At 27.8% G+C, this 17796-nt stretch overlaps 4 protein-coding genes across 6 annotated transcripts; 2 read left to right on the forward strand and 2 right to left on the reverse strand.

The window, feature by feature from the left end:
* Nucleotides 1–16: 16 nt before the first annotated feature.
* Syb (Vesicle-associated membrane protein synaptobrevin) lies at nucleotides 17–1491 on the reverse strand. 2 transcript variants are annotated; one of them, XM_027338032.2, is made up of 4 exons: nucleotides 1272–1491; nucleotides 1033–1200; nucleotides 906–957; nucleotides 17–466 (listed from the first exon to the last, which is right to left on the reverse strand). In XM_027338032.2, exons 1-4 carry the CDS (start codon nucleotides 1317–1319, stop codon nucleotides 450–452), a joined length of 285 nt encoding a protein of 94 aa, XP_027193833.1. In that variant the 5' UTR covers nucleotides 1320–1491; the 3' UTR covers nucleotides 17–449. The 2 variants fall into 2 exon arrangements, with proteins under 2 accessions (XP_027193833.1, XP_075675858.1); XM_075819743.1 differs by having other exon boundaries at nucleotides 407–765; nucleotides 1272–1467.
* Nucleotides 1492–3292: 1801 nt separating this feature from the next.
* LOC142644925 (uncharacterized) lies at nucleotides 3293–4332 on the forward strand. 2 transcript variants are annotated; one of them, XM_075819741.1, is made up of 2 exons: nucleotides 3293–3667; nucleotides 3743–4332. In XM_075819741.1, exons 1-2 carry the CDS (start codon nucleotides 3475–3477, stop codon nucleotides 4246–4248), a joined length of 699 nt encoding a protein of 232 aa, XP_075675856.1. In that variant the 5' UTR covers nucleotides 3293–3474; the 3' UTR covers nucleotides 4249–4332. The 2 variants fall into 2 exon arrangements, with proteins under 2 accessions (XP_075675856.1, XP_075675855.1); XM_075819740.1 differs by having other exon boundaries at nucleotides 3294–3673; nucleotides 3743–4331.
* A 7263-nt stretch (nucleotides 4333–11595) lies between these two features.
* On the forward strand, nucleotides 11596–14175 carry LOC113795003 (uncharacterized). The gene is made up of 3 exons (XM_027345175.2): nucleotides 11596–12731; nucleotides 12814–13242; nucleotides 13315–14175. Exons 1-3 carry the CDS (start codon nucleotides 11966–11968, stop codon nucleotides 13878–13880), a joined length of 1761 nt encoding a protein of 586 aa, XP_027200976.2. The 5' UTR covers nucleotides 11596–11965; the 3' UTR covers nucleotides 13881–14175.
* LOC113795010 (uncharacterized) lies at nucleotides 13772–17796 on the reverse strand. Its single transcript, XM_027345184.2, has 6 exons — nucleotides 17218–17796; nucleotides 16708–16974; nucleotides 16577–16636; nucleotides 15582–16517; nucleotides 14508–14894; nucleotides 13772–14435 (listed from the first exon to the last, which is right to left on the reverse strand). The coding sequence occupies exons 1-6, from the start codon at nucleotides 17423–17425 to the stop codon at nucleotides 14344–14346; spliced, it is 1950 nt and encodes a 649-aa protein (XP_027200985.2). The 5' UTR covers nucleotides 17426–17796; the 3' UTR covers nucleotides 13772–14343.

Consider the following 17796-nt stretch of genomic DNA (forward strand, 5'->3'; position numbering starts at 1 on the left):
GAATGAAATGGCAAAGTTTTTTAAAAAGAATTTTAATTACAATCACTTTATTATTATCATCATTTTTTTGAAAAAGGTAAAAATGTATTCATATTTTGGATTGAATGTTACATTTTTCTTCAAAAAAAAAACATTTTTGATTAAAACAGATAGAAAACGATGATGATTTTCTTGTTGTTGTTGGTTTCCTTTCGTGATATTGTTGTTCGAAATCAATAGTGTGCAATAGAAGAATTATAGGGACATTTTTTTGTTTATTTGTTTTCACTTTGAAAAAAATTGTTTGATTGGATGGATTTTTTGCTTCGGAAATTTAAAAAAAAAGGACAACGTGATACACATGGTTGATTAAAAATGGACAATTATCAATGGACATAATCGAGAAAAAAAAATAAGATCCATCCGATTTTTGTGTGTGTGTGCGGTTGTGTGCGGGTTAAACAAAATAATCAATGTGTGGCGGCAACTGGATTGATGAAAAGGGAAAAAAATCATTATTATTAAAAAAGATGATTATCAGACTTATTAGAATATCTTAAAATTGGACATTTAAAGAGAGATTGTGAAAATGAAAAGAAATAGTGAAAGAATAAGTTCGTTAGTTTCAAAGGATTGTTGTTGTTGTTGCTTTTGATAGTATAGCTCTCGTTTAGATGAAGATATGATTTGATTTTTGTAGAGGTGGTGGAAGAGTGTTAAAGGTTATAAGGTCGTAAATGGTTGTTTATTTGTTTTAAAGCTTCCATATTCAATCAGACCATGAAGCTATTTGGAATGAGGAAAATTTTTTTTTCAAGGAAACAGAAAAAATGACAGATTTTATGTTGGTTAAATTGATTAATTGAAAAACAAGATAGGCAGAATAAAAAGATAGAGGAAAGAAGCAGGCTATTATGATAGATTACCTATGATAATGATCAATATGACCAATCCGATTAGACCAAGTATGAGCATCATCTAATTTGGGTGAGGGGAAAACAGAAACATAATTAAACGATATTGGAAAAAACACATAGAATTGATTAAGATCACCTTAAGATTTTGCCACCAATATTTACGTTTCAATTTACCGGCTTGTTGTTCAAATTGACTAGCTCCTTGTTGTAATGCATCAGCACGATCATCTAATTCGGATAATTTTTGATCACGTTCCAATACTTTTTCAACATTTGTACGCATTATACCAACCACTTCGTCCACCTGAATCGCAACAAAAACAATAAAAAACATTAAAACAAATAAAATCCCAAAATCAATCGCATCAAACGTACCTGAGCTTGCGTTTGTTGAAACCTTTTCGAACTGGATCCTTGCGACATTTTTTTTTTGTTTTCGTATCGATTATCGATTTTAATTAATAGAAAGTAATAAATAAACGTTTCAAATATCTCAATTACAACAGAAAAAAACAACAACAATAATAAAAAATAATAAAACTGAAATTTTAACTCGCCCAGTGTCACTTTTATCAGGTAAATATAATAATAATAAGCTCTATAACCATCGATGGTTTTTGCGATTTGGTTAGTCAGTTAGTGTTGTTTTTGTTGTTATTGTTGCATACCAGATCCCCATCGAAAATTTTTGTGTTTTTCCCCTCGTTTTCGAAGAAGAAGTGGCACATATAAACGATACGATTTATATATTGTGTACCTGTATATAAACGATGACGATGATTTTTGATGTTTTTTCTTTTTATAGATGGTGCTGCGTCAATCAAATTTTGCATTGATTTTTTCGATGATGATGATTCACAAAGTTAGAATAATCGGAATTTAGATCGGCGATTTAGTAAAATTATTTTAATCCAGAAAAAAAGGAATGATTAAAACATATGTCAACAAGTGGCGGTCAACGGAATCAAAAAAAAGAAAAAAAAAATTCTTTTTTTATCATCACTATTTAAACACAATGTTCGTTTTAGGTTAATATAGTTTTTTTTTGTGTGTGTTTGAAATGTCATTGATTTTATTGATTTTTTATCAATTAATCAACATAATCTCAATACGGAAATTGATTATCATTTGACAAAAAAATAAATTAGAAAAACAGATAGAGAAAGTTTCCGTAGCAAAAAAAAACAAAACCAATGACCAAATTGATCCATGGCCCAAAAAAATAAAAATCGAATCGAATGATTTTCATTTTTTTTTGATGAGAATTTGGAATGACTATTTGGTTATTGCCAACATAAAGTGTCATCAAATTTTTTAAAAAGAAATAATTATCTCTAATCAAAACCACCGTTAATCCATAAGAATGTTTGAAATTTTTATACTGGGATTAATATCCATGATACACTCTTCTTCTTTGTTTGATAAAGGATACGTTTTTTTTCTGTTGAAAATTCTCATTTTTAACTTTGATTTTGGAGCAAAAAGCAACCTGACACATTTTCATTATTCAATCCATTAGCAAAACCAGTGACAATCAATCAATCAATCAACAATGAATTCTGCTATATTTTATCAATTTTTCTTGCTAATTATTTCATTGAAAATTATTGATGCTCAAATCAATAACCAAGATACTATTGATGACCTTTATTCTCGAAAATTATCATCAAAAAAATTCTGGGATGATATTGAAAAACCAACCAATGATGAATTTCAACAATGTTATTTTCATATAATCGGTACTGAATGGACTTGTTGGTTAGAACCAACACATGAATATAATCTTGATATAAATAAATTACAATGGCCAACAAATTTTACTACTTGTTGTGCTACATGGAAATGGGAACAATGTTTACAACGTTTTATGTTGAATGAATCAAAATGTCAACACAATGATGTACGAAAATATTTTCAAATCATTCATGAACGTATTGTACAAGGTTGTATTCGTTGGCCAATCGATAGTAAAGAATGTCAAAATGGTGCCGGTGGTGTTAATTTGAATTCAAATTCATTATCATTATTAATGTTGTTATTTTCATTGATTTTCATTGTTTATTTTCCGCTAAATCATCATTTGATTTGATTTTTACTTTTGATTTTTGATTTTTATACTTTTTTGATTATCCGTTACTAATTTGATGAATTTTTTTTTTTGTTATTATTTTGAAAATAAATTTATTTTAGAAACCCGAAATGATTGAATAAATTTGAATATTTTTTTTTTTGTTTTTGTTTTTCGGTTAACCAAATTTGTAAATCAATGAATGAATGAATGAATCATCGAATTTTCAATGTCACTAATTAATTAATTAACGTGAGGATGATGATTAAGCATAGCAACCAAACAACAACAACAACAGAAACATTTGAAAAAAAGAAATTTGATTTGAATATTTTGTTTCCATTTCCATTGTCCAATTGTGTGTGTTTAGGCTATTCTCGAATCAATGTTTGTTTCCCATAAACAAACAGAGAATTTTTTTTGATTTTAAAATTCGTTGGTTAAATAACTGAAATTTCTTGAATATCGCAAAACAATCAATCAACCGAACCGAACCAATTACGATCAATAATGAAATTCTATCCACAACGTTTGTTCAATGTACAAACACATCGTAATCAATTAGAATCATTTAGAAAATGTTGTCATTTTACATTATGTCATAGTTGTTGGTGTTCATTTATAATTGGTATTATTTTATTAATTATTGGTATCATTTTAATTTGTAATATTATTCATACTAGTCATTATAATCTTATTATTGGTACTGGTTTGTATTTTTTGAGAAAGTTTCCGGAAAAATTTCTAAAAATTTTCTTTGCTTACCGCGGTAATTTAGGAATATTTTTTCTAATTATTTCATCAATAATATTAATATCAAGTCCAATGATGGCATTGTTTGAATATAATATTGAAAGAAAACGATCATTATCGACAGCGGTAACAACGATGGCCACAACAACAACAAGAAATCATCCACAACGACGATCAACATCATCGATTCTGGTCGCATCACATCCAATCATAATAACAACTGCGACAGCGACAACTAGCAATCAAAGATCAATAAATAATTTGAATGATAATCTACCTGATTATGATGATATTGATAAACATAGTGTACCGATACATTATGTTTATCGTAGTTCATCTTCATCATATCCACGACGATCTACGAATCATGATCAATCATCAATAGATCAACTACCACCACCGCCTACTTATAATGAAATAATATCCCAACAGCAGAATGATCAAAATAATCAACCAACGATCGAACGATCATCCGTTGATCAAATAGCAACAATTGAACCATCACAAATAATAAATCGAATTATTGTTTAAACAAAATTTTTTTGTTTATTGAAAAATTATTTTTATTTTTAAAAACTTTAAAATTTTGACATTGAAATTTTGTTTTGAAAGTTTTCATAAACAAATCAATCACAAATCGGTTTGTAATCAAAACAAATTCAGGAATTCTTTTTGATTTGAAAATTCTTTTCCAAAAAATTTCTCATCATTGATCATTGAGTTTTTTTTCGCGAAAATAGTTCCCGAAAGAATCGGGATAAAGAATTTCAAATTCTTGTCAATGATGATGATGATGATGATGAATTTGTTTTTATGGCAAATGTACAATAAACAAAACAAAACAAAAAAAGAATTTCTAATCAATGTGTTTGATCAATCGAACGAACGAAGGGAAAATCCAAATCAATTTCCAATTCAGATATTCAACAGAAAAAAACGAAGAGAAAATCAATCAAATCAAATCAATCAAAATCAATGAATGATCGATATAAAATGAATAAATATTTGAATTAGATCATTATCATTACGTGTAATCAATATTGATTGTAAAAGTTTTTTTCATTCATTGATAAACATTGTCCTTCGAATAACAGTTGATTTTAATTTACTAACATTTTCCAAATCCAACAAGCAGGCAGGCAAGCAATAAATTGACGAAAAATGATCCGGGAAAATTCTGAGAAGAAATTCTTGGAAAAGAGAGAGAGAGAGAGAGAGAGAGAGAGAGAGAGAATTCTGTTCAGGCTATATAAAAGAATATTCTTATGCAAAAAAAACCCCAGCATGTTGGCTAAATTGTTGTTGTTGTTGTTATTCGAGATTCTTAAAGATCATCAACAACAACAACAGAATCTATACAAGCAAAACAAAAACACAGACGACAAGAATAATAAATGATCGTTCAAAGATCAAAACAACAACAAAATTCTTAATACACAGAAATTCAAATCATTTTTCACATTTGAATGCCGGAATGGAAAAATAATTTTCTATCTTCACATTTATAATGACTTATGGTAGCCTTGATAATGATGATGATGATTTTTCATTTAGACTTTTTTTTTTACTTATTTTTGTTTGTCTATCCTTGAAAAAGAAGTTACCCGAAGAAGATATTTTGTACGTTTTTCTTTTTTCACCATGGCAACACTTATGGAAGAAACGAAAAGAAAAGACGTATTACATAAATGTTGAAAGAGAATCTGCTGGTGACATATATCATTCATTCATTCTTTTTTTAAAGATTTTAAAAGTTTCAAAAAAAAATTCCAGTAAATTTTCCTTGTGTTAATTATATTCAAGTTTGAAAAATTCTGTTTTGATTTTCAGTTTTTGTTGTTGTTTTCTGGTTGCAAATAAACAAAAAAAACCAGAGCAAATCTCAAATTTCGATCAAAAAACAATCCATCAGATGATGATTTCAATGTCAAGAAACAAGAAAAAGAAAAGAACGATTTTAATCTTGATCAAATAATAAACAATTTTCAATGAAGAATATCGTATTTCATTTTTCAATAAATCAATAAATCATATGATCAATTAAAATCTTTTCATAATATGGTTTTGATCATTTGATTTTGTTTGTTTAAATTTCAGGATCGTCGTTCATTTCATTTCATTTAGATTTTTCTGTTGACAAAAATTATCGTTCAACGATCTTTTGATTATCGAAAGATCGTTCTTCGGCTTCTGATTCACACACACAATCAACAATCAACAACAACAAATCAATCGATTAATCAATCAATCAATTTGATAAATTGGAAAAAAATATTGATAATTAGTCTCAACAACAAACAAACAAACATTCATTGATTAGTCATCGTAGATAATCAGACATTCAACTTGATTTATAAAAAAAAAATTCTTTGGAATCGGATATAAACAACAATCGATTGTTAATATCATCGATATATCGAATTCGAATGTTGTAAAAAGAAAGAAAACATTCGAATGTTGAAATTCATTCGAAATTGATTAATTTTTTTTTCAATCATCACCAAAATGAAGAAAGATTATTGTTGTTATTATTGATTGATTTCGGTTGTTTGGATTTTAATCTTGTTTATTATTGTTGGTTGTTTTTTACTGGCTATAAAGCTTGTTTCTATCTCTATATTTTTTTATATATCTGGTTGTTAGATTGGTTAGACAACATTAACCAAATTAAACCAAACCAAACCAACCAATCAACCAATAAACATTTTGGCCAAAATAATAAAGCCGACGGCGTCGTCGTCGACTTGATCATCATCACCATCATCGTCGTCGTCTTGGTTAAATTGTAATCATCAGTTATGATCGTCTTCAAACTTCTTCGTTTCTATGTATGTATACACTCGATACAGAAACAGACAAACACATATTTCTTACTTCGGAAATATTTCTTCTTCTTCTTCTTCATCGTCGTGTATATACATTTCAATCAATTGCACATACCATAACCATTGGATGATATTAGTCACAATATTTTAGTGTTTGTCGGGTTTTATTTTTTTTCTCCAAAAAAAAAAATATTTTCTTCTTCACAAAGATTTTCTATCCCTCTCTTCACCCTATGTGTTTGTTGTGTAAATAATTTTTGTGTGTGTGTGTGTGTGTGTTTATTAAGGTGAGCGTTAGCAAATCCAATTCAACAATCGAATCACCACCACCAAAACCAAAAAAAACAAAACAAACAAAATGGCTGAGGAGAAAAAAAATGATTATTATTTTTTTTTTGGTAAAATAAAATTATTTTATTGATTCAATCACTTCAACATTGATTCAAATCTCTCATCGCAACATCAATCCATTAATCCAAACAACAACAACAACAACGCATGCATACAACGGATTCCAATTAACATATGATATTTTCATTTTGAAATCATAATAATTTTTCGCTATTTACTTTAAAAAGGTATGTAATGTTATGTATTTAACACACATTTTTTTCGGTTCAATGTTGCTGTTGTTATTTGTGGCACTAGAAAAAAATAGCGCGCGCATTTTGCGTATGTTGTTTTGTTTTGTTTTGTTTTTCATTTTCGCGCAAATTCCTTTTGTATCTTTTCTGTGTGTGTGTGTGTGTGTGTTGTTCGCATAACCACCAACACATGACAAACGAATAAATTCTACGGAATGGACAGCATTTCATTCTCAATAACAAGAAAAAAAAATTCATAAAAATTTTATCTTTTTGAATTTGAAAAAAAATTTTCCATACAAACAAGCCATTTACAAGATATTATACAAATTCATTGCATAATCATATCCGAACAAATCTTGACTGAACCTAGAAATTGTGTTTAGTGTTTTTTTTTCAATTTGAAACGGGATTTTTTTTTCTGTTCATTGCAAAATATCCCGTTTTGTTGTTGTTGTTGTTGTTGTTTGTAATAATTTCTGTTTCGAAACACACATATATACACATACCTATACCTATAATCAATAAATTGTATAAATTTCTAGTTTTTTTAGTTTATCTTGTTCGTTTTTCTTGTTTTTCTATTTTTGTGTTTGATATATAAATGTGTCGGTGGTATTTTGGCTGTTTTGCTGTATGGCATATACCATCACATGTCATACCAGAACTACTTTTTTTTTATCCTCTGTTTATAATCGAAAATAAATAAATAAAAAAAATATTGATAATTTTTTTTTCTCTCCCTCTTTCTTCGTTCCCATCCCATTAACAGTGATCCTAAATATATCTAAATTATACATGCACACACATTATATACACGGATGTCTTATCTAATCAATGATTATTCATAACATCATCATCATCATCATCAACAACAACAACAACCAAACATAACGGTAGTAGTTGTGTTCCATTAACCATGTGTGACTGTAAATAATTTAAGTGTGTGTGTGTGTACGAGGGGGAAAAAAGAAAAAAAAATTATTTTTTTGTCTCTCTCTCTCTCTTGCAACATCATAACCACCGATAGCATCATCATTATCATCATTGACAACGAGACAAATGGCTAGGGTTACCAGATCGGCGGAGGGCCAGAGGAGGACATTTTTTTTTTTTTTTGCAAATGTATCCCAGGCTCAATTAAATCGCTCTTGTGCGCAAACCAGGGAAATTATACGGCCCAAACTCCATGTATTCGTAGTTTAAACAGTTTTCGATGTTTTGGAAAAGTTCCAATTTCACTTTCATATTTTCAACTGTCCCATTAGCATTGCAGCTCAAACAAGAAATGAAAATTTTTAATTTTTAATTCAAAATGGTTCATTTGATCCAAATTTCAAATCTTCTCATAACAAATATAAATTGGGAATCTATAATGAAGAATATCTTCAATTAACAAATACAAATTTCCAATCTAAGGCGAAGAATATCTTTTTATAACAAATACAAATTTCCAATCTAACATGAAGAATATCTTTTTATAACAAATACAAATTTCCAATCTAAGGTGAAGAATATCTTTTTATAACAAATACAAATTTCCAATCTAAGGTGAAGAATATCTTTTTATAACAAATACAAATTTCCAATCTAAGGTGAAGAATATCTTTTTATAACAAATACAAATTTCCAATCTAACATGAAGAGAATCTTCATTTAACAAATCCAAATTGGTAATCTAACATGAAGAGAATCTTCAATCAACAAATACAAATTTCAAATCTAACATGAAGAATATCTTCATTCAACAAATACAAATTTCCAATCTAAGGTGAAGAATATCTTTTTATAACAAATACAAATTTCCAATCTAAGGTGAAGAATATCTTTTTATAACAAATACAAATTTCCAATCTAAGGTGAAGAATATCTTTTTATAACAAATACAAATTTCCAATCTAAGGTGAAGAATATCTTTTTATAACAAATACAAATTTCCAATCTAACATGAAGAGAATCTTCATTTAACAAATCCAAATTGGTAATCTAACATGAAGAGAATCTTCAATCAACAAATACAAATTTCAAATCTAACATGAAGAATATCTTCATTCAACAAATACAAATTTCCAATCTAAGGTGAAGAATATCTTTTTATAACAAATACAAATTTCCAATCTAAGGTGAAGAATATCTTTTTATAACAAATACAAATTTCCAATCTAACATGAAGAATATCTTCATTTAACAAATCCAAATTGGTAATCTAACATGAAGAGAATCTTCAATCAACAAATACAAATTTCAAATCTAACATGAAGAATATCTTCATTCAACAAATACAAATTTCCAATCTAAGGTGAAGAATATCTTTTTATAACAAATACAAATTTCCAATCTAAGGTGAAGAATATCTTTTTATAACAAATACAAATTTCCAATCTAAGGTGAAGAATATCTTTTTATAACAAATACAAATTTCCAATCTAAGGTGAAGAATATCTTTTTATAACAAATACAAATTTCCAATCTAAGGTGAAGAATATCTTTTTATAACAAATACAAATTTCCAATCTAAGGTGAAGAATATCTTTTTATAACAAATACAAATTTCCAATCTAAGGTGAAGAATATCTTTTTATAACAAATATAAATTGGTAATCTGAAAAGTTGTCGTTATTAAGGTTCTCGTTTTGAACATAATCAAGCCACAGAAGGAAATCAATTTGATCTGCGTCTTTAAAATCCAATTCCTTCGTTTTGTAAATTTTAGTCACAATTGCTTTATTGTTTTGGTATTGAATTTGATCCTTATAAATTCTTTGCCGAGAAAAATTTTGTTTCATACAGCATATGCCTCAAAACTTAGGCTTGTTTTGTCTCATCTTCGACTATATTATTAAGAAGAATATAATTGTTCATCTCGTTCAGCTGATTGATTGAGCAAAAACGGAAAGAATAAAGAAAGATTTTGATGATAGCTGAGAATCTTCTTCTTTTCCAATAGTTGATTGTGAATCGTGAATAGCAATAGTAAATTACATAATTTCGATTGCTGAAGTTCGATATTATGAGATATCACGACTTATATATCATTTCGAGAAAAAACCACGTTTTCACATTAACATAGACAATGAATGTGACGGAATTTCATTCATTCTCTAAATTGTTTAATAATTAATGAAATTAAAGAAAAAACACTCATACCTTGAAACCTTTGGAATTTTCCAGTTTTGATTTAAATATGTTTTTAGTTCGATTCACAAATTCGAAATTCAACATTTCAATTAATTAAAAACAAAATTCTTAGGTAAACAATTCGGCTTATGATCCAATGAATAAGAAAAACATCAATCATTTTGTCGCAAGTAAGGTTCGATAAAATGTAAAATGAAAATCAATCTAATCATTCGTATTTTCAATCAAATCATGACACAAAATAAATTTTGGCGGAAAATAAATTTTGGTTTTGTCTGTCTGTTATTCTGTTCTAATGTGACCGCGGCCTTAGGTTGGATTGGTTAGTTGCGGATTTTCTTTATGTTTCCAGTGTATGAAAAAGATTTATACTCATTATTCAGCTTGTTTAGTGCACCAATAGTTATGCGAAAGCATTTACCAATTTTATACACGACAGTTTTAAAAAGTTATTACATGAAGGTCTATTAAAATTGAATAATTTTCAAAATTTTTTTAAAAATTATATGAAAGGAGGACATTTTCATGCTCAAGGAGGACAGGAGGACAAAATTTCTGAAAGGAGGACATGTCCTCCCGTCCTCCCCGTATCTGGCAACCCTACAAATGGCATATCAACAACAACAACAAAAATTCCGAAAAATAGGAGGATTATTTTTTTTTCCATCAAATAATAAACTCATCATAGAATTATAATCAATATTGTCAATAATATTTTTTTCCTGCCACATAAAAAAATCCTAATCAATAACGCGATCATATCTACCGTATATATCAATATCCTCAGTGTTTGCGTGTGTTGTGTTTTTTTATTTTTTTTTGGATCAGATTATAAATCAAAATTTGAAGAGAAATTTTTTGTTATGATTAATTTATTTTATCCAGCAAACAAAATCAAATCAAAAATTATTGATCTCATCTCATCCTCATAAATATATCGATTGATTTTCGAGCTTTTTCATCAAATTTTCGTAAACGTGTGTGTGTTCCGGTTGTTCACATCTTGTTTTTTTTTGTTTATTATTATTATTATTTCAATTCATTAATCGATGACTAATCTATCTGTGTATGGTGTAATTAATTTTCTTGTTGTTTGTTCTTTAAAAAAAAACAATTTTTTCAAACAAGCAAATATGCAATTTCTTATACATGGCGCCATCCTTGTTGTTTTATCATTAAAAAAAAAGAAAGCTATGTTTATAATGAATTATCATCATTAAAATGATAGCTAAAATGTACACTTGATAATGATGATGATCCTTATTCCTGTTGATATTAATTGTTATTATTATTTGAAATGCATCGACGGACTCAAATATATATATTAATAATATAATCTACCTAAGAACACTTGTCATATCATCATCATCATTTCCGAATAAATAAATAGTGAGAAATTGAAGACGAAAAAATTTTTTTTATCAACCAATTGAACATCAACATCATCAACATCGTCAAGAGTCATCGTTGAGTTTGAAATGAAATTTTTTTTTCTTCTTATTAATTTTTTCTTACTTTAAAACAAAGTAAAAATTGAATCATACAAATAGACTGCCAAACCAAAGTGAGAGAAAGATAGGAAGAAAAAGCCGACAATCTTTTACTTCAGAGCTTATTATTAAGTTTGTGTTTTTTATTTTTGTTGAAAAAAACCACCAAGAATTTCATCAATAACCCATATTGATATCGACAGAAAGAAAGATGGCTAATGATATTTATCGAATTAATGAATTTAATGATGATGAAAGAGGTGGTGGTAATGGCGATCATCGAAATGGTGATATTTCTAACGGTCAGCTTAATGGTACTACCATTTCAAATGATCATCATCATCATCATAGGAACAACAGTGAAAAAAATCGCCATCAATCAATGAAATCGTTGATGATGAATGGCAATACAAATACGGTAGCCATCAATCATAGTGGTAGCTATAATAATAATAATAATCATCATCATCATAATAATCATTGTGATCATCATCAACATCATCTGTTTGATAATATTCATCATAAAATCATTAACATTTCACAACAATCATTGAATGATACAAAAATCAACGAACAAACCGGTGTTGATCATTGTGCTCATATAAATGTTATTAATCATGATAATGATAATGATAAATATCGTTTGATGGCCAACAACAACAATAATAATAATACTTCCAATGGTCATATCAATAATAATAATAATAACAATGTTGGCAATGTGAATAATTATTGTAATGATACAAATAATAAAAATAGTAATAATTGTAAAGAAATTTCAATATCAGTAACGCCATCAATGGCTGCTAAAACGGAAGAAACAAATATGTCAACATCATTATCATCTACAACATCTACATCATCATCATTAATAAAGATCGATTCTAGTCTTTTAACATTTCGGGCCAATCTATCAACATTCCTATCATCATTTTCATTTCTTTGTATCGGTGTCATATTTAATTTGGCTGTTTTAGGTAATCAATTATATTTTTCAAATGTTTCATTATGAAAATCGATAAAATTAACAATTTTTCTCTATTTAAAAAAATTTAATAGCAATCATACATGAACGTGTCCCATATGATGCGGCAACATTACCGGATATTGCTTTCGATTTGTTACCCAGATATGATTTGGCATTGAACGTATCTGAATATATAATAATGTTTATGAGCACATCCGTCCTATTAATGATTGCTTGTCATCGATATCGTTGGATTATTATTTCACGTTTGTTTATTATTCTTGGTTTATTGTACATTTTTCGTGCCATTTGTATGTCGGTAACACAGGTTCCTGTATCGAATAAAGATTATTATTGTTCACCAAGACTAAATCTACAGGAAACATCTACTTGGGAATTAATTAAAACAGTTATATGGCGTATCATTTATCTATCTCTTGGTATGGGCCTTTCAGTTAATGGTCATCATACATATTGTGGTGATTTTATTTTCTCAGGTCATACAGTCATTCTTGTTACATGTAAGTATTATTGAGTATTTTTATCGATTACTTTATTCCTAACATATATTTTTTCTACTAAAAAAAATAAAGCTGATCTATTTCTTGTCTATTATTGGCTATCTGATCGTCGTCCTATTTATTTTAAATTTATCAAATATGGTTACCATCTAATGGTTATCATTGGAATTATTGCCATACTAATTGCAAGAGGACATTATATGGTCGATATTGTTCTAGCTATTGTTATTAGTAAATTGATATTTTATATTTATCATGTATTATGCCATTATGCTATCATTCATCATAATCATCACCGTTATCATCAACAACAACAATCGATGAAACAACATTTTGAACAAAATCCTTTCAATCATAATCATCAATCAACAGATGATACATCGATTGTTATCAAAGCTGATTCTAGCTCCACTAATAATCATCGTCCAATAACATCCGATGAATCATTTATCTATCAACAACAACAACAACAACACTGTCAAATACAACGAAATCCATTGAATACATGGTGGTATACAATATTTGAATATTTTGAAAAAAATACTATTCATCATCATATACAGATTGTAAATTCATTCGAATGGCCATGGAAATTATTTTTGAATTCCAAACGTCAACCATTAATGATGATTGTCTAGCCAAAAAAAAAACAAACAATTCTTTTTCGTCATTATCAAATTTTATTTTATTTTTTTAATGCCAAAAAACCAAACTCTGGTCTGTTATGGAAAAAAATTGAAATTTTACAATTTTTTTTCTTCAAACAAAAAAAAAGTTTTCCAAAGATTCAACTTGATATTTTTATTACTGAAAATTTTTGTTTGTTGTTTTTCACACCGAAGGAAAAAAAAATTCCATTCAATATTTTAAATAATTTACCTGAGATAATTTTGTTGATTTGATAAAAATTTTCTATGTTAAATAATTTGATTTTTTTTTTAAAAACAGAAAATTATTTTTAAATAAAATAAATGTGTAACATTAATTAATTTTATAAAATGATTGAAAAAAATTTATTTTTTTTTTAAATATATTAAATATCATTATAAATATAATTATAGATAGTATAATTCATGTGACAAAATCTCTTTTTTTTTTGTTTTAAACATGTCGAGCCAAATGTTTTTTCAGACTACTGCTTTGTATTGTACTATAAACACAAAGATGACATTTATAAGGACGTTCACCGGTATCTTTAATTGAAATAAAAAAATTTAAAAATTAAAATTTTTTCAGGAAAAAAAATACAAATCAAAAAAACTTACGTGAACGAATATGACGAACAATCGAATCAGATCGGATTGTTGAATATTGACAATCTGGCCATTGACAAATATAAATGGATTGATTATCGATAAAACGTTTTTCAAACCAATTTAAACGTTTTATACTATTCTCTTCTCTGCCAACATCATTATTTGATTTTTTTTTCATCGATTTGGTTGTTGTTGTTGTTGTTTGATTTGTATCCAGATTGACAAGGTATGATTGTTGTTGTTGTTGTTGATTATTATTATTGCTATCATTGGTTTTGCGAGATCTTTTCGACGATGATGATGATCGATTATTTGATTTTTGTTGTTGTTGTTGTTGTTGCTGCTGCTGCTGATAATTAGGATGACCAATATTCGTCGCATACGTCATATTTGTGCCTATAGTTTTTGTTTTGAACATATAAGTTATGAATGAATGATAGAGAGTAGAGAGTTTGGAAGATTAATCAAAAGTATTCTGATCAAAACAAAAAATAGAAAAGAAAAATAAAATAGAAAAATTTGTATTTTTAAAGAAAATTTTCTTTTTTTTCATCGGGACTAAAAGAAGGAAGGATGGATGAATGGATGGATGAAAAGAAAAAATGAAAATAGAGTGGATCCGAACATAATTTTCATTAGTCAAGGTAGACGTAGGTGTATGCGTGGGTGTAATTTTCGTGTTATTCATTTTGATGATGAAAAATGTGCTTTTTTTATTGTAAATAGTTTGGGTAGTATAGAAAAAGAACGGATAGCATAATGAGGAAAAGGAATCAAAAGGGTTATTATGAAAAAAAACAGGTAGGTAGATAGGATGGTTAGGTTAAGGTTAAAAGTTGAAACAGAAAGATAAATCACACACAACACAAAGGGAGAAAGAAAGAATAGAAAATCATAACAAATCAAATTTTTTTGTTTTGTTTTTTAATCCCAATATATCTCATCCTCCTTCTCTTCTTTTATTTGATTTTTTTCTCCCGATTGAATTTTCTTTTTTTCTTTTTGGAAACAAACAGAACAAAGAAATATGGATTTTTTTTGGGGAAAAAAAAATAATTTGAAAAAAAAGAAGATAATAATTACTTTGAAGATTTTCATAATTTCCAGCATTCGATATAACACTTTGTAGAAGATTTAATGGTACAAATGTTGTTGAAATTGTTTGTGATGCAGCAGCAGCAGCAGCTGCTGCTGCTGCTATAGCTGATGATGCAACCGTTGTTGATGTTGTCGATTCAGATGATAATGATTTTGTTTGAAATTGATTCATCATTGATGAATGATTTGGATGATGATGATGATGATTGCCGGTTGCTGTTGTATTCTGTGCTGAATGTATTGTTGTTGCTGTAAATGGATTATAAACACCTTGATGAGGATGATGATGAGAATGATTTGTTTGATGATTATGATGAGAAGAATGTTGATTAGAAAGATGTGAAGAATGATGATGAGTATTTGAATTATGATGTGCCATTAATAATTGTGTTGATGACATTGCACCAGAAACAAGTGCTAATGAATTTGATGAACTACCAGATAAATTATTATTATTAACAATATTTGTAGAATTTTGACCATTACCAGCAACAACATTGGAAAAAATTGCCGATAATCCTGTTGATCTATTATTATTATTATTATTATTATGAAGTTGAGATTGATGATGATTATTATTGTTATTATTATGATTTGTATGACCAGATGACGATGATTGTTGTTGTTGTAAATTATTTATATTAATTGTTTTACGATTCGATGTTGTTGATGATGATGTACTGATTGAATTTGAATCCAAATCTAATTGATGTGATCGACGCATATGACCAACTAATTTACAACGATCACTACTTGAATAATTACATGTTGATGAAAATGAACATTTAAATGGTTTATAACCGGTATGTGTACGTTCATGTACGACTAATGTATTGAGCACAGCAAAACGTTTACCGCATCCACTAAATTTACATACATATGGTTTTTCACCGGTATGACGACGTATATGTATTTTCAATGCTAAAATGATAATGAAAATTAATTTGAAAATCAATTTTTTTCAATCAAAGAGAATTTACCTGATGATTGTATTGTTGCATATGAACAAAACCAACATTTATATGGACGTTCTCCCGTATCTATAGAAATGAAGAAATGTCGATCAAATCAATAATTATTAATCTTTATTGATTAAGTAAAAATCACTTACGCTTTCTTGAATGTCTAACAATCGAATCTGAACGTATTGTTCGATATGAACAATTTTGCCAATTACAACAATACCATTGTTTACCATCGATTAATGTTTTATCAATAAAATGTTCAATATTTTTCATTCCGTTTGCTGTTGATAATGTTGATGCAACTAAATGATCAAATGATGCTGCCGCATCCAATGGTATTGTTGTGGATGATGGTATTGTTGTGGATGATGTTGTTGGTGTTGTCGATGATCGAAAACCAGATTGATTATTTACTAAAAAAAAAAATTAATTACAAATAAGAAAGGTTTGAGAAAAAAAATTTCAAAAAAAAAAACGCAAAACGGAACACAACATTTATGAAGAGGTCGCATTTTTATATTTGTCGAATTGATAAACATTCGATTCTCGATAAACATGTCAATATAAAACATCAAATTAGCGCCAAAATTATTTCAATCAAAAAAGTAATGAATAAATCCGAAAAATCATTAATCAATCAATCAATCGAAACTAACCTAATGTTGTTGTTGTTGTTGATGATGTTTTTGATTTAATCTTTTGATTATTATTGAACACCATAGGTGATGATGATAATTTTTGATTATGATGATGATTACGATTTCTATTATTATTATTCAATGTTGATTTTGAATTTTGAATCGTATGATGATGTTGTTGTTGATGATGATGATGATGATTTGAATTCGGTTGATGAGTAGTCATTTGAAATTATTTTTTGGGAATGAAAAACAAAAAAAAAGACTGTCGAAACAAAACAGACAAACATAAACAGAATCAAGGTAAGTAGAATTTTTCTTGTTGTTTCTCTATGTTTTCAATTGATGGATCGTTTTGGAACCAGACAAAATGAAACGAAAAATATTGAACCAAAAAATATTATATCAAAATGAAATGAAAACAAAACAAAAAATAAAACTTTGAATATAACAAACAAGATACACACACACACACACCAAATATACACACTTACACCAACACACACTCACAATACTCACAGCATTCATATATGAAACACACACACACAAAAAAAAAGAAAAAAAAATACAAACACACAAACATATATTACAGTGGCA

The sequence above is a fragment of the Dermatophagoides pteronyssinus genome, unplaced genomic scaffold (genome assembly GCF_027571235.1).
Source record: "Dermatophagoides pteronyssinus isolate colony J.1.1.1.1 unplaced genomic scaffold, Derpt_VIB-CSIC_2022.12 sq0004, whole genome shotgun sequence".
NCBI lineage: Eukaryota > Metazoa > Arthropoda > Arachnida > Sarcoptiformes > Pyroglyphidae > Dermatophagoides > Dermatophagoides pteronyssinus.

Coding starts and splice junctions, on each gene's coding strand:
- Syb (XM_027338032.2), bottom strand. CDS start 1,319: ATGTCGCAAGGATCCAGTTCGAAAAGGTTTCAACAAACGCAAGCTCAG. Junction 1,201..1,271: donor TTCAACAAACGCAAGCTCAG/GTACGTTTGATG, acceptor GTTGCGATTCAG/GTGGACGAAGTGGTTGGTAT. Junction 958..1,032: donor ATTGGTGGCAAAATCTTAAG/GTGATCTTAATC, acceptor CACCCAAATTAG/ATGATGCTCATACTTGGTCT.
- LOC142644925 (XM_075819740.1), top strand. CDS start 3,475: ATGAAATTCTATCCACAACGTTTGTTCAATGTACAAACACATCGTAAT. Junction 3,674..3,742: donor TAATCTTATTATTGGTACTG/GTTTGTATTTTT, acceptor GCGGTAATTTAG/GAATATTTTTTCTAATTATT.
- LOC113795003 (XM_027345175.2), top strand. CDS start 11,966: ATGGCTAATGATATTTATCGAATTAATGAATTTAATGATGATGAAAGA. Junction 12,732..12,813: donor ATTTAATTTGGCTGTTTTAG/GTAATCAATTAT, acceptor AAAATTTAATAG/CAATCATACATGAACGTGTC. Junction 13,243..13,314: donor TACAGTCATTCTTGTTACAT/GTAAGTATTATT, acceptor AAAAAAATAAAG/CTGATCTATTTCTTGTCTAT.
- LOC113795010 (XM_027345184.2), bottom strand. CDS start 17,425: ATGACTACTCATCAACCGAATTCAAATCATCATCATCATCATCAACAA. Junction 16,975..17,217: donor AACAACAACAACAACATTAG/GTTAGTTTCGAT, acceptor TTTTTTTTTTAG/TAAATAATCAATCTGGTTTT. Junction 14,436..14,507: donor TGTTCGTCATATTCGTTCAC/GTAAGTTTTTTT, acceptor TTTCAATTAAAG/ATACCGGTGAACGTCCTTAT.